This window comes from Entelurus aequoreus, linkage group LG17 (assembly GCF_033978785.1).
Source record: "Entelurus aequoreus isolate RoL-2023_Sb linkage group LG17, RoL_Eaeq_v1.1, whole genome shotgun sequence".
Lineage (NCBI taxonomy): Eukaryota > Metazoa > Chordata > Actinopteri > Syngnathiformes > Syngnathidae > Entelurus > Entelurus aequoreus.
Genome location: NC_084747.1, coordinates 13187792 through 13202465, shown reverse-complemented (window position 1 = coordinate 13202465; position 14674 = coordinate 13187792). Strand labels below are relative to the sequence as shown.

At 38.3% G+C, this 14674-nt stretch overlaps 1 protein-coding gene across 1 annotated transcript in view; it reads right to left on the bottom strand.

Moving 5' to 3' along the window:
• Positions 1 to 10280: 10280 nt before the first annotated feature.
• LOC133632106 (zinc finger protein 845-like) overlaps positions 10281 to 14674 on the bottom strand; it is a 111906-nt gene continuing 107512 nt past the window's right edge. Inside the window, exon 3 of the mRNA XM_062024342.1 lies at positions 10281 to 12945. Coding sequence (XP_061880326.1) covers positions 11647 to 12945 — 1299 coding nt within the window. The 3' untranslated portion in view covers positions 10281 to 11646. The remainder of the gene's footprint in view (positions 12946 to 14674) is intronic.

The following is a 14674-nucleotide window of genomic DNA, read 5'->3' as shown; positions in this document are numbered from 1 at the left end:
CCTTATTTTAACCACCTCCAGTAACTTTAAGTCATGTTTCTTTTTCAAATGCAATCTCCTTAATACCTATCACATATTTTGTATTGTGTAAGCATACTTGGCTTTGGATGCTACATACCATAAACATAAACGTATCTGTCTTGTAATCTTGTTTGATTACAGGTGCTGTGAGAAAAAATGTGGTGACAAGGTCAGCCACGGACGCTGAGGTCACCAAACACGCCATCAGGTGGTTCAACCTGGCGGGGGATCGGGCAACGAGGAGACGAGTCCAGCCTCCACCTCCTCAGGAGGAATAGAGATGTATATGTATAAATAAACAACCTTTTATTGAACTTCTTGTCATTCACCAGTTATTCATTTTCTGATATGTCAGCTGTGCATGGAGCAGCGTTTCCTTGAAGTTGTAGCCTAATAGATTAAATATGTATATTTACTTTTTATATATGTATTTATACATTCTATATTTACTTTATAGGTGAGGGCCGACATCCGGGCAACTGAGCTACATACGGGTTCTTGGAGCCATAGCAACCAGACTGGCGTTGAAAACAAACCGTTGCCATTACTCTTTAACCTGTCGACCTACGCTGGTTAAACCCGTCATTCTGCCTCCAAAATGCCGAAAAACTGTGTTGTTTTTGGTTGTGCTAACCACAACTGGAAACAGGGACAACAAAGGTCGTATTTTGTTCTGCCAAAGCGTGATAAAAGCCCACAGAGACGAGACAAATGGCTCGCAGCTTTACACCGGGAAAACGAGGACGGTTCTCACTGGAGTCCCCCAAAGTCCCGGGTCGTGTGTTCGGATCACTTCGTTTCTGGTAAATATAAGGAACAAAAATCCACCTTCTTAACCACAACTTGGCTATACCGTCCGTGCTAATGTTGTACTTGTTGAATTTGTACCTTATAACGTTCGACAGCTGAAGTTGTTGTTGTACAAAAATAACATGCGGTATATACTATATAGTTCAGGGGTCACCAACGCGGTGCCCGCGGGCACCAGGTAGCCCGTAAGGACCAGATGAGTAGCCCGCTGGCCTGTTCTAAAAATAGCTCAAATAGCAGCACTTACCAGTGAGCTGACTCTATTTTTTAAATTGTATTTATTTACTAGCAAGCTGGTCTCGCTTTGCCCGACATTTTTAATTCTAAGAGAGACAAAACTCAAATAGAATTTGAAAATCCAAGAAAATATTTTAAAGACTTGGTCTTCACTTGTTTGAATAAATTCATTAATTTTTTTTACTTTGCTTCTTATAACTTTCAGAAAGACAATTTTAGAGAAAAAATACAATCTTAAAAATTATTTTAGGATTTTTACACATAGACCTTTTAAATTCCTTCCTCTTCTTTCCTGGCAATTTAAATCAATGTTCAAGTAAAAAAAATTTTTTATTGCAAAGAATAATAAATACATTTTAATTTAATTCTTCATTTTAGCTTCTGTTTTTTCGACGAAGAATATTTGTAAAATATTTCTTCAAACTTATTATGATTAAAATTCAAAAAAATTATTTTGGCAAATCTAGAAAATCTGTAGAATCAAATGTAAATCTTATTTCAAAGTCTTTTGAATTTCTTTTAAAATTTTTGTTCTGGAAAATCTAGAAGAAATAATGATTTGTCTTTGTTAGAAATATAGCTTGGTCCAATTGTTATATATTCTAACAAAGTGCAGATTGGATTTTAACCTATTTAAAACATGTCATCAAAATTAAAAAATTAATCTTAATCAGGAAAAATTACTTATGATGTTCCATAAATTATTTTTTTTAATTTTTTCAAAAACATTGGAATTAGCTAGTTTTTCTCTTCTTTTTTTTTCGGTTGAATTTTGAATTTTAAAGAGTCGAAATTGAAGATAAACTATGTTTCAAAATGTAATTGTCATTTTTTTCGTGTTTTGTCTTCTTTTAAACCGTTCAATTAAGTGTAAATATAATTAATTATTAATAATAACATAGAGTTAAAGGTAAAATGAGCAAATTGGCTATTTCTGGCAATTTATTTAAGTGTGTATCAAACTGGTAGCCCTTCGCATTAATCACTACCCAAGAAGTAGCTCTTGCTTTCAAAAAGGTTGGTGACCCCTGATATAGTTTATAGCCTGTATAGGCTATTTTCGAAAACCGGTTTCGTTTAAATTTGAATCGGCTTTCTATAGATATGAAATAATATACCTGGTGCGCTTGTGAGGTAGACATATAGATTTCCAAATTCCATGTCCGGCCATTGTGTAGGATTATCAGTCCACGCATCTGCTGGAAAGCGGTAAGGGCAGTCGTTTAATCCAACTACAGAACATTTTAACTCGTATCTTAACCTAGCCTCACTGGAAAGACTATTTACATAATCATACGTCATTTAGAACAGTTTAAAATGCCGTGAAACCTCGTTAAATGCTTTTTCTGTCAATGCTGTGTTCGCTGTGAGCTGGTTTGTTTTCAACGAATTCAATATGGCGACCGGTTGCTAGGGGATTGGTAGGCGGAAGTGACGTAGGTCCGCCCTCACCTATAGAGTGAATTGACCATTTTCTGTTTCTGCCTATTGACAATATTGTTAGTTTAAAAATACAAGGCAATGCATATGTAAGCCTATATTGCTGTAGTAGGGCCGAGTGAATTTTTTAGTTTCCTATTTTATCCTACAGCAAGAACAGAAGGGATTTTGAAAATAAGATAAACGGGTCCAAAACGGCCAGATGAGCCAGGGTTTTTATGAGTCTGTTGCTGGTCCGCGGCGGGAGGTTAGGCTTTGATAATGGGTGCGGAGCGGATGCAGCGCGCCGCCACGGCGGATCCGCGACCCGCCTCCGTGGCGGATACGTTCCTGAGAGCAAGTGGACGCCGATACGGGTCCGTTTCGCGGTTCCGTTCTGGAAAGCGCGATAACTCCGCCGCGGAGTGTTTTTGCTGTGTGGGTAACAATCATGGCGGTGTTGTACCGAAATCTGTTACCCATCGGAATTTGTAACTCCAGGGGGCGATGTTCCCATGGCGTTTGTTTGATGGTTAAACGGCAAGCCCAAAGAGGAGGAGAAGAAGAACGCTTGCGTAAATGGCGTAAACTATCCTTAATGCTGAAACGTCAGTTGTGAGAATTTCAGCATTAATAAATTACACATATTCTGGAAATCAATGACTTACTTTCATTATAGTATGAGTCCATTGTATCGCGTAAATGGCGTAAACTATCCTTAATGCTGAAACGTCAGTTGTCAGAATTTCAGCATTAATAAATTAATTAATTAATCCGGGAAATGTATGTGTGTGAGAGAGAATCAACAGCTGATTGTTATCACCAGGAAAGATGAGGTCACCTACCTAGGTTCCATTCTAGAGGCTAACCTTTCCTGTGATAAAATGGCAACCAAGGTAATCAGAAAGGTTCACCAACGAATGAGATTTCTCTACAGAATCTCCTCTCTGGTCAACAAAAGCACCTTGAGGATTCTGGCGGGAACTCTCGTTCAACCCTTTTTCGATTACGCATGCACCTCCTGGTACCCTAGCACCTCCAAAACCCTCAAATCTAAACTCCAAACATCTCAGAACAAGCTAGTCAGGTTACTTCTAGACCTCCACCCCAGATCCCACCTCACTCCTACCCACTTCTCCAAAGTGGGCTGGCTCAAGGTGGAGGACAGAGTTAAACAACTTGCACTGAGCCTAGTCTATAAAATCCACTACACCTCCCTGATACCGAAGTACATGTCAAACTACTTCCTTAACGTAAATGACAGCCATAACCACAACACCAGGGGGAGCTCCACTAACCACGTTAAACCCAGATTCCGAACTAACAAAGGTCTTAACTCATTCTCTTTCTATGCCACATCAATGGGTCATTTTTTTTATATGGTGCCTTTTGCGTCCCCAGTATAAATCATGTCATATTTTCTCAAAATATTTACAATTGCTCATTCCATTAGTTTCTTTGTGTATGGTAAATTGTTGTCTATCATAAATACAGTGATATGGGCTTCAAACATTAGAATATATATTTTTTAAAGCTTTTGTTAAAGTTCTATTATGCGATTTTGCCATGTCCCTGGTGCTGTTTATTCAACTTTAATCTAGAAAATAACAAATAAAAACATATATTTTTAATTTTTTTTTGTTATGATATAATTATCATAGACAAGCTCTCTTTAGTCATATGGTGTATATTATCAAAATCGTAAAAAGAATTACAAAAAAATAAGGTTCTATGTCTGTCCCTGTGGTCGCTGTCCACTCTGTTAAGTTGCGTTACTGTCCCTTTAAGAAAACAACCACATTTGTCAGTGACATCATTCTCATCAGGTAACATCACACCAGTGGCGGGAAACTCAACTCTGGTAAGCTGTGTGGTTTTTTAGCTCTCTTACTATCTGATGTTGATGTTTTTATGAAGTGAATTTAATGTGGTTGAACATAACGTGTCCACTCTGTTAGGCCTAAATAATAAGGAGATCAATCAAATTGAAATTTTTCAAAACATGTTTGTGTGAAATTATAGATTTCTTATCAATTATTCAAGTCCATGCTAGCTGTTATGTTAACACAGGCAGGCTGAAGGCTAACTTTAGCTCAAAATGTCCACCGTGTTAGTGTCCACCGTGTTAGCCTCATTCAACTAACACGGTGGACATCAACCTAACAGAGTGGACATGTATATAGTAATGTTGACTTATCACAATGTATATGTAGTGCTATTATGCATTCAACAGCAGTTTCTTTCATAATTCTTGGTTAATCATCACTGCTGTTGCAAAATATCATATACAGCAAATACATTGGTGTTAAAAGTACAGTGTTAATGCTTTTCAGTGTGAAGTGTTACGATTTCAGTGGTAAATTCAGCATACTGTTATGCATATGTCCTTAACAGAGTGGACATATCCCGTGTGTCACCTCTCATTAATATAGCTAAATATACTATGATTTAGGTGCCTGAGTTCGACCAATATGTTTTTCAGCAAGTTACATATGTCATGTATACAATAGAACATAAAAATATTGGTAAATCAACTATTTATTTTTTACAAGTTATGAAGTCCAAATGGCACCCTATAAAAAAAACGACCCCAAATGCGCTCCCAACAGGTATAAAAGAAAGGGCATCTCTATCCTCCTTCAAAACCGCAATAAAAGTTCACCTCCAGGCAGCTACAACCCTAAACTAACACCCTCCCTGGATTGTTAATAATCAAATGTAAACAATCAAATGCAGATACTTTTTCTTATGCCTTCTGATCTCTCTCTCTCTATATATGTCCACTACTTGCTGTCCATATCCTACCCCCCCCCCCCACCCTCCACACCCCTGATTGTAAATAATGTAAATAATTCAATGTGATTATCTTGTGTGATGACTGTATTATGATGATAGTATATATGATAGTATATATCTGTATCATGAATCAATTTAAGTGGACCCCGACTTAAACAAGTTGAAAAACTTATTCGGGTGTTACCATTTAGTGGTCAATTGTACGGAATATGTACTTCACTGTGCAACCTACTAAAAAAGGTCTCAATCAATCAATCAATCAGATACAATGGACTCATACTATAATGAAAGTAAGTCATTGATTTCCAGAATATGTGTAATTTATTAATGCTGAAATTCTGACAACTGACGTTTCAGCATTAAGGATAGTTTACGCCATTTACGCAAGCGTTCTTCTTCTCCTCCTCTTTGGGCTTGCCGTTTAACCATCAAACAAACGCCATGGGAACATCGCCCCCTGGAGTTACAAATTCCGATGGGTAACAGATTCCGGTACAACAGCGGCTCTTTCTTTACATTCTTCAACAAGGTCCGCTAATTTGCTATCAACACTTTTTTCACGGCTTTTGGTAGTTTTCAAATGACAAAACTTCAAGTCACTCACCTTCATCTTTCGTCTTTATCTCCGTTGGTGATTTGCTGGAAGTTGGTGGCGCTGATTCTCTTTCATGTTCTCTTTTAGCGGACGTCGCCATCTTAGCATAGCAGTAGTCGTCCATCTTCTATCACGTCTTCAATCTTCACTTCAGATATCGCTCCAAACTCAATGCACGTTTCGTGGCTTTGGAAAATACCAATTGAGATATTTGTTGCTATATTTGCTGTGAATCATATGACTTTAAGATCGTGAATTCGAAAAATCTCCGAACAACCATAGCATGCAGTCTTCGTCTTTTTGCTTGGCTTCAAGTATATTTGCGCATGCGCTAGAAGCCAGCAACTTCCGTTTCCTACTCCACAGCAGTTTTTTTTTTCTCAAAATAAAGGCAATTTAATCTTGTTTTAAAACAATGGTTAGCAAAAGGATCTAACATCAAATAATCAACGACTCTTTTAAAATAAAAAATATATATATACAAGCACGTGCACATACTTTTTCGATGTCTGTTGTTCAAACCAGAAAAAGGGCAAACATCGAAGAAAAAAATCATACATTTTAAATACTACAAGAAAAACAAGAAATATTGTTCAATCTACTTAGTCATTTTAGTTAAAACCCTTTAGAAAGTCAAATGATTGCTCTGAATAAAGAAGAAAAGCACTAAGAGTGTAGATCTCCACCAGGACCAATCCTATTGTTCACGTGCTACTAAATTGTGTGCCATCTCATGTGTATCGTGTGCTGCTATGACAATAAACTTCCATGAATCCTGTAAGACACCAGACAGTTAGTAATATGGTTTCACATAAAAATGTTGGTGAAACTGCTCATTTCTACCTAGCGATAGGTGGCTCTAACTGTAGTGCTAATCACTCACCAGCAGAAAGCCCTCATCGCACTGCTAATCAATAACTACCATCTTAGGCACTTAACATCACTAATCACCAGTTAACAGCTATCATGCTAAATGTCAACTATCTTAAAGGCCTACTGAAATGAAATGTTTTTATTTAAACGGGGACAGCAGATCCATTCTATGTGTCATACTTGATCATTTTGCGATATTGCCATATTTTTGCTGAAAGGATTTAGTATAGAACAACGATGATAAAGTTCGCAACTTTTGGTCGCTGATGAAAAAAGCCTTGCCTATACCGGAAGTAGCGTGACGTCACAGGAGGAAGGATTCCTCACATTTCCCCATTGTTTACAATGCAGCGAGAGAAATTCGGACCGAGAAAGCGACAATTACCCCATTAATTTGAGCGAGGATGAAAGATTTGTGGATGAGGAACGTTAGAGTGAAGGACTAGAGAGGCAGTGCAGGGTGTATCTTTTTTCGCTCTGACCGTAACTTAGGTACAAGGTCTCATTGGATTCCACACTTTCTCCTTTTTCTATTGTGGATCACGGATTTGTATTTTAAACCACCTCGGATACTATATCCTCTTGAAAATGAGAGTCGAGAACGCGAAATGGACATTCACAGTGACTTTTATCTCCACGACAGTACATCGGTGACGCTCTTTAGCTACGGAGCTAACGTGATAGCATCAGGCTCAAATGCAGATAGAAACAAAATAAATAAACCCCTGACTGGAAGGATAGACAGAAGATCAACAATACTATTAAACCCTGAACATGTAAATACACGGTTAATAATTTCCAGCTTGGCGAAGCTTAACAATGATGTTGCTAACGACGCCATTGAAGCTAACTTAGCTACGGAGCGGCGGCGGGCGTTGTAGCTTTCGACGACACCCCGGCCGCCATCAGAGTCGGCAAGAAACGTATATTTCCCCAAAGTTACGTACGTGACATGCACATAGCGACACGCACGTACGGGCAAGCGATCAAATGTTTGGAAGCCAAAGCTGTACTCACGGTAGCGCGTCTGCTATCCAACTCAAACACAACACAACCTTCTGGTTGTGTTGCTGTAGTCCGCCACTAATACACCGATCGCACCTACAACTTTCTTCTTTTCAGTCTCCATTGTTCATTAAACAAATTGCAAAAGATTCACCAACACAGATGTCCAGAATACTGTGGAATTGTTCGATGAAAACAGAGCAGTTTGTATGGTGACACATTGGGTCCGAATACTTCCGTTGCCGTCGTGACGTCACGCGCAAACGTCATCATACATAGACGTTTTGAAGCGGAAGTTTCCCGGGAAATTTAAAATTGCACTTTATAAGTTAACCCGGCCGTATTGGCATGTGTTGCAATGTTAAGATTTCATCATTGATATATAAACTATCAGACTGCGTGGTCGGTAGTAGTGGCTTTCAGTAGGCCTTTAAATAACTAGCGGCCCTTTTCATCTTTTCTTACATTTCTGGCTCATAATTGAAGTGCTCTTTATCGCAAAAATTTTTTTGATATCAAAATACTTTGGAGATAGAAATTAAACAAAAATTGACTGTTGTATTCTGTCTTTTAGTGGGTTCAAGCAAACGGCAAGTTGTTTCACAAAGTAAGTCTTGTGAAAGTGTGAAACTAATAAAATAACCAAACAGAACTTACAATTAGTCTGACATCCAAAAAAAGAAAACACATAGATTTCACAAACATATCAGAAGTAATCATACCTCGTTAGACCCCATAAACTCCAAGGGAATAAAGTTTATTTTCAATCCGAGACTCCATTAACGTCTTCCACATCAAACACTTGTCGTCTCATGCTGCTTCCTTAATTCCCTCACATATTAATTCATACTTGCCAACCTTGAGACCTCCGATTTCGGGAGGTGGGGGGTGGGGGCTTGGTCGGGGGCGTGGTTAAGAGGGGAGGAGTATATTTACAGCTAGAATTCACCAAGTCAAGTATTTCATATATATATATATATATATATATATATATATATATATATATATATATATATATATATAATAAATATATATATATATGTTACGTGCACATTTTCAGGATGTAGATATATATATATATATATATATATATATATATATATATATATATATATATATATATATATATATATATATATATATATATATATATATATATATATATTTACATCCTGAAAATGTGCACATATATATATATACATCCTGAAAATGTGCATGTAAACTGTGCTTAGATAATTGATACTTCAAACTTGCATAAATATATATTAAGGAATATAACATAACTTGGCTTCTGATAGCTTCAAAATGTAATGAATACAATGCTAAAGTTGTTGATAAACAAGCAATTATGTTGATAATTAAATATGGTCATTTTAAATGAATTATGATCATTTAAAATTTATTATTTCAAATATGTTTATTTTAATGTATAATTATATGGCTGGATGTAATTAGGAGTCAGAAAAAATACAAATAAAAATACAATAAATGTTGTTGTTTTTAGCAAAATATAGTAAAAATTAATTTTTTATTTTTTTTAAATTATTAATAAATATATATTTTTTAGGTAAGATAAACATAATAATACAATTGATCTCTAGTCTGGATGATTTAGTTCTTGTCACCCTGTTGTCCTCTCGTCTCTTCCCCGAGGATGGCTCCATGAGCTGGTCAAATGCCTGGAGATGCCCTACGTCAACAACACGGTCGGCAGCCCGTCGGTGCGCAGCTCGTACATCGCCGCCCTCTACTTCACCCTCAGCAGCCTGACCAGCGTCGTCTTTGGCAACGTGTGCGCCAACACGGACGGCGAGAAGATCTTCTCCGTCTGCACCATGCTCATCGGCGGTATGCCGGAAGCTTCGTATGGAATAACGTGATTGGGCAGGCACGCTGTTTATATCGTGGGAAAGCGGACGTGAATAAAGGCTGTCCTTACTCGGGTCCGGCTAAAAATCAGGAGATTTTCGGGAGAATATTTGTCCCGGGAGGTTTTCGGGAGAGGCGCTGAATTTCAAGAGTCTCCCGGAAAATTCGGGAGGGTTGGCAAGTATGTTAATTGTCCCCCCAACAACGTGACCTAATTATATTCCCCACTCAATTGACATGGGTTTGTAACAAATATAAAGTAAAATAAACTTGCATGAATTAACCCAAGGAAATGCCTTTTTAATCTCATTATGTGTACAATATGAACTTATCTTTATGCATTGTATTTATTTATTCTCACCAACTATGACATTATATATCAAATATACATGTTGCTTCTGTCAGCAGCTACACTGACATTGATGTGTCTCTGAGAACTGAACACATTTTTATAACTTATAACAAAATGTGTTTATACAGTAACCGGCTCACATGAGTCAGATTACAGCAGGGGTGTCAAACTCATTTTAGCTCAGGGGCCGCATGGAGGAAAATCTATTTCCACGTGGGCGGGACGGGTGAAATCATGGCATGATAATTTAAAAAAAAGACTACGACAATTTAAGATTATTTTCTTTATTTTACTTTGGAACAAAAATAGAACATATCACAAATAATCATCTTGACAAAGCACTTCAAGTTAGTTGAACATTTAGAGGAAAAAAATGGTGCATTTTCAAAAACACCTTGAAGAACACAATGAATTTAGACTTAATCTCAGTGTTTCTACAAAGCAATTAAACTTTAAGTCACAGCCCATCTAGGGTTGAACAAAAAACTAAATAAAGTTTGGTTAATTAGTTTGTTAATTGTTCATATGTCTCTGATTTGCACATCAATCAGTCTGAGGAGTAAAAGTTGACACTTGGTTATGCAAACAGTTACCGTATTTTTCGGATTATAAATAGCAGTTTTTTTCATAGTTTGGCCGGGGGTGCGATTTATACTCCGGAGCGATTTATGTGTGAAATTATTAACACATTACCGTAAAATATCAAATAATATTATTTATCTCATTCGCGTAACAGACGAAGCAAATGTCCGCAATCGTCACACACGTCAACCAATAAAAATTTGGCGGGGGCGGGTCAGAAGTGCATTGTGCGTCATGGCAGAAGTGCATTGTGGGTCATTTTTTCAACATTGGCGGTAACTTATAAAAACTGAGAAGAATGGCACCGAAAAGGAAATCATATACTGCAAATTACAAGTAGTGAAATATGCAGCAGAAAACGGCCATCGAGCAGCAAAAAGAAAGGGAGCGGCGCATACCAGGAGCAACGAGGAAGAAGATTTCATGGGATTTACCGATTAGGAGTGACAGATTCTTTGGTAAACGTATAGCAAGTTCTATATGTTATAGTTATTTGAATGACTCTTACCATAATATGTTACGTTAACATACCAGGCACGTTCTCAGTTGGTTATTTATGCCTCATATAACGTACACTTATTCAGCCTGTTGTTCACTATTCTTTATTTATTTTAAATTGCCTTTCAAATGTCTATTCTTTGTGTTAGATTTTATCAAATACATTTCCCCCAAAAATGCGACTTATACTCCAGTGCGACGTATATATGTTTTTTTTTCTTCTTTATTGTGCATTTTCGGCCGGTGCGACGTATACTCCAGAGCGACGAAAAATACAGTACCCAGCATAAATTGTGCATCAACGTCAGTTTTGACACATCTCAACTTTGCAGTGAAAAAGGGTGTAGTGCAGGTTTTTCACCTTGTGCACACTTGACACATGAGGCCCCAGGTCCCTGGACTAAAGAAGGAGAAACCAAGCACTTGAAGCATCATCTATCTTACTGTTCAGGAAGGTTTCAGATACAGAGAAGACATGGGGTCATGAGTAGATAAGATTATGCTCCAAATAATCCAAGTTTGTATGAATACCTCAGATATTTGTGAAAGAAGCAGTGAGGAGGTCCTGGGTAGGGTGGATGCTAATTGGTTATTTTCCCTTGTGTGTTCTTATGTGTTTTACTGCATCTGCATTATGTGGGAACCTTTTACAGCACACTGAACAACTAAATGTTTTTTCTCCAGCATGTGTTCTCATGTGTCGACACAAAGAGCTGTTATAAGGAAAGGTTTTACCACAAACAGAACAATTAAATGGTCTTAGACCAGTGTGTGATCTCATGTGTTGTGTCAATTTGCTTTTAACAGAAAAGCTTTTGCCACAAATTGAACACTTATATGGTTTTTCACCTGTGTGCGTTCTCCTGTGTTCAATGAAAGTGCTCTTAAAAGAAAAGCTTTTGCCACAAACTAAACAATTAAATGGTTTTTCACCTGTGTGTGTTCTCATGTGTTGAGTCAAAGAGGTACTACGAGAAAAGATTTTGCCACAAACTGCACATTTACATGTTTTTTCACCTGTGTGTGTTCTCATGTGTTCCGTCAAAGTGCACTTAACAGAAAAGCTTTTGCCACAAACTGAACAATTAAATGGTTTTTCACCTGTGTGTGTTCTCATGTGTTGAGTCAAATGGGTCTTTTGAGAAAAGCTGTCGTCACAAACTGAACAATTAAATGGTTTTTCTCCCGTGTGTGTTCTCATGTGTCGAGTCAAATGAATATTTTGAGAAAAGCTTTCGCCACAAACTGAACAATTAAATGGTTTTTCACCTGTGTGTGTTCTCATGTGTAGAGTCAAAAAGCTATTTCGAGAAAAGCTTTTGCCACAAATCGAACAATTAAATGGTTTTTCACCCGTGTGTGTTCTCATGTGTTGAGTCAACAAGCTATTTCGAGAAAAGCTTTTGCCACAAACGGAACATGTAAATGTTTTTTCACCTGTGTGTGTTCTCATGTGTTGAGTCAAATGGCTCTTTTTAGTAAAACTTTCAGCACAAACTGAGCAGCTCAAACATGTTTTACCTCTCTTCTTTGTAGAGCACTCAGAGTGTTTGTTGTCAGTGTGAGTCCTCATATCACCTTCACAGTCTTCATCGCTGCTCAAAGGTTCTTCAACCTCGTCTTCAGCCTCACTATCTGATAGAGGAGTTAAGAGGTTGTCTACTTGTGGTTTCTCTTCATCATCTTCAGTCTTCACAGAGAGAATACTCAGTGGAAACTTGGTGTAATCAGCTTCCTCTCGTCCTAGAAGACACTCTCCCTCCTGAGTGATGCAGAGTTCCTCCTCTTCCTTTTTAATGCAGGGTGGTTGTGGAGTCTCCTGCTTCAAAGTGGAGCTCCCCCCTAACTGAGGGGAAACTTCTTCTGGATTACTGATCAGCTGCTGGACGTCTGCAAGACACAAACAACAAAATCACACTTTCTTCTATGTACTGTATGTGTGTGTAGTAGGGTTGTACAGTATACTGCTACTAATAAAGTATTGTGGTACTAATCAATTGAAATCGGTACTATACCACCTTTGAAAAGTACCGGTACCGTTCTTTCATCTGAATGCCGCCGTGTGGCGGTGACTACAGAGCCGAGGCGCATGATGTTGAGTGTGTCAAAACGCACACACAAAGTGCATACAAGCAATAACATGGTGGAGAGGAAGAAAGGCAACAAAGGACAATTCTACTGGTTAATAAAGAGGGTGCATGAAGTGCAATATGGAGGTATTTGGGCTTCTAAACTAACAATAAAGGTGACACTTTAAACAAGGAGCCGCCGCTCTGCAAGGGTTGCGTTACACCTTTCCTGTTTGTGGGCTCCCAGACCGTGGTCGAGGAGCGCAGGGGAGACGTTCCCTCCAGGGCCCATGGTTTGTCGGGGGTAACACTGGGTCCATAAAGCTCCGCTCTTTGGTCGGAAGGACGAGGCCGTCGATTAGTTACAACTTGCTCACTTTAATTATTATCTCCACAGGGCAAAACCGGACATCCACCATGCTATTAACACTCCTCAAGACTACGACAAACAGTGAATGCATTTGGACTGGCAAAGCAGACTATCAGTAATTGTCCGCGATGTATGTCCAGCGATTACTCAACGTCTAGTTTTGTAATCCATAACTATTGTGAAGCCATGAAGTGGTTGTGGCCGTCAAGTACGACCGCCAAGTTCAGCCTACAAGCACAGTGTCCTGACCAGATATCTAGATCCCTAGATTGATTGTTGTAAAATGTTCTTTATCACATTGTTTACTTTCACACGTCCATTAAAGATATGATTCATGTATGATGGCTCAGGTGTGATTCACTACAATAGTCTAACAGCTGCTGATGGTGAGGCAAGCAAGTTTTACTGTTCAAAGAAATGTGGCAATAGTCTACATTGAAACACAGGGTAAGGATACACTTCCAGGTCAGAGGTGACTATGACGCGCGCATTTTTTCCGCGCATGCGTACTAGGTCAGATTGCGCCGGCGGACGGAGGGGGGAGGGGGTCTTAAACGGTGGCATTGTGTGTGTGTGGACAAGGATAAGGTTAGGTGGGATATACCCTGGATAACTTTAGCTGGCTTAGTGTAGAAGGGGCCTTAGAGATAGTGGCTGTTATGTCCACTCAAAAATCCATCGAATAACTTGATGGACTCGATGTTTAACTTAGCTTAGTAATAATGCTCTTTAACTTTTTTATTAGTGGCATTTGCCAAAATTAGGAAAGAGGAACTCTTCTGTTTTTATTTAAACATTCAGACAGCGACCAAACAACTGTAGGCTAGTCTTCAAAACACGCTGCTAACGAGTCGTTGCTCACGACTTGAACACGTCCATTCTTTTCTGTTACTTGACAACACGACAAACTGTACAGAGACTTTGTTAAATGTGACAAAATACTCACCTCACTTCAAAACCATGAAAAAAAAAAAAGTCCATCTACCTTCCCCCCAAGAAGAGTTACATTTTCTCCAGCTGTGGTTCATTACCACAAACACTTTTCACATGACAATTTCATGGACTGCAACATTTGCACTACTCTCAACAAAACAGGCACATCGATTGTGTTTAAAAAAATATTTAGTTTATGTTAAAATCAGCACTTTTAGTGATATTGTTTGGTACTTGTTTATTTT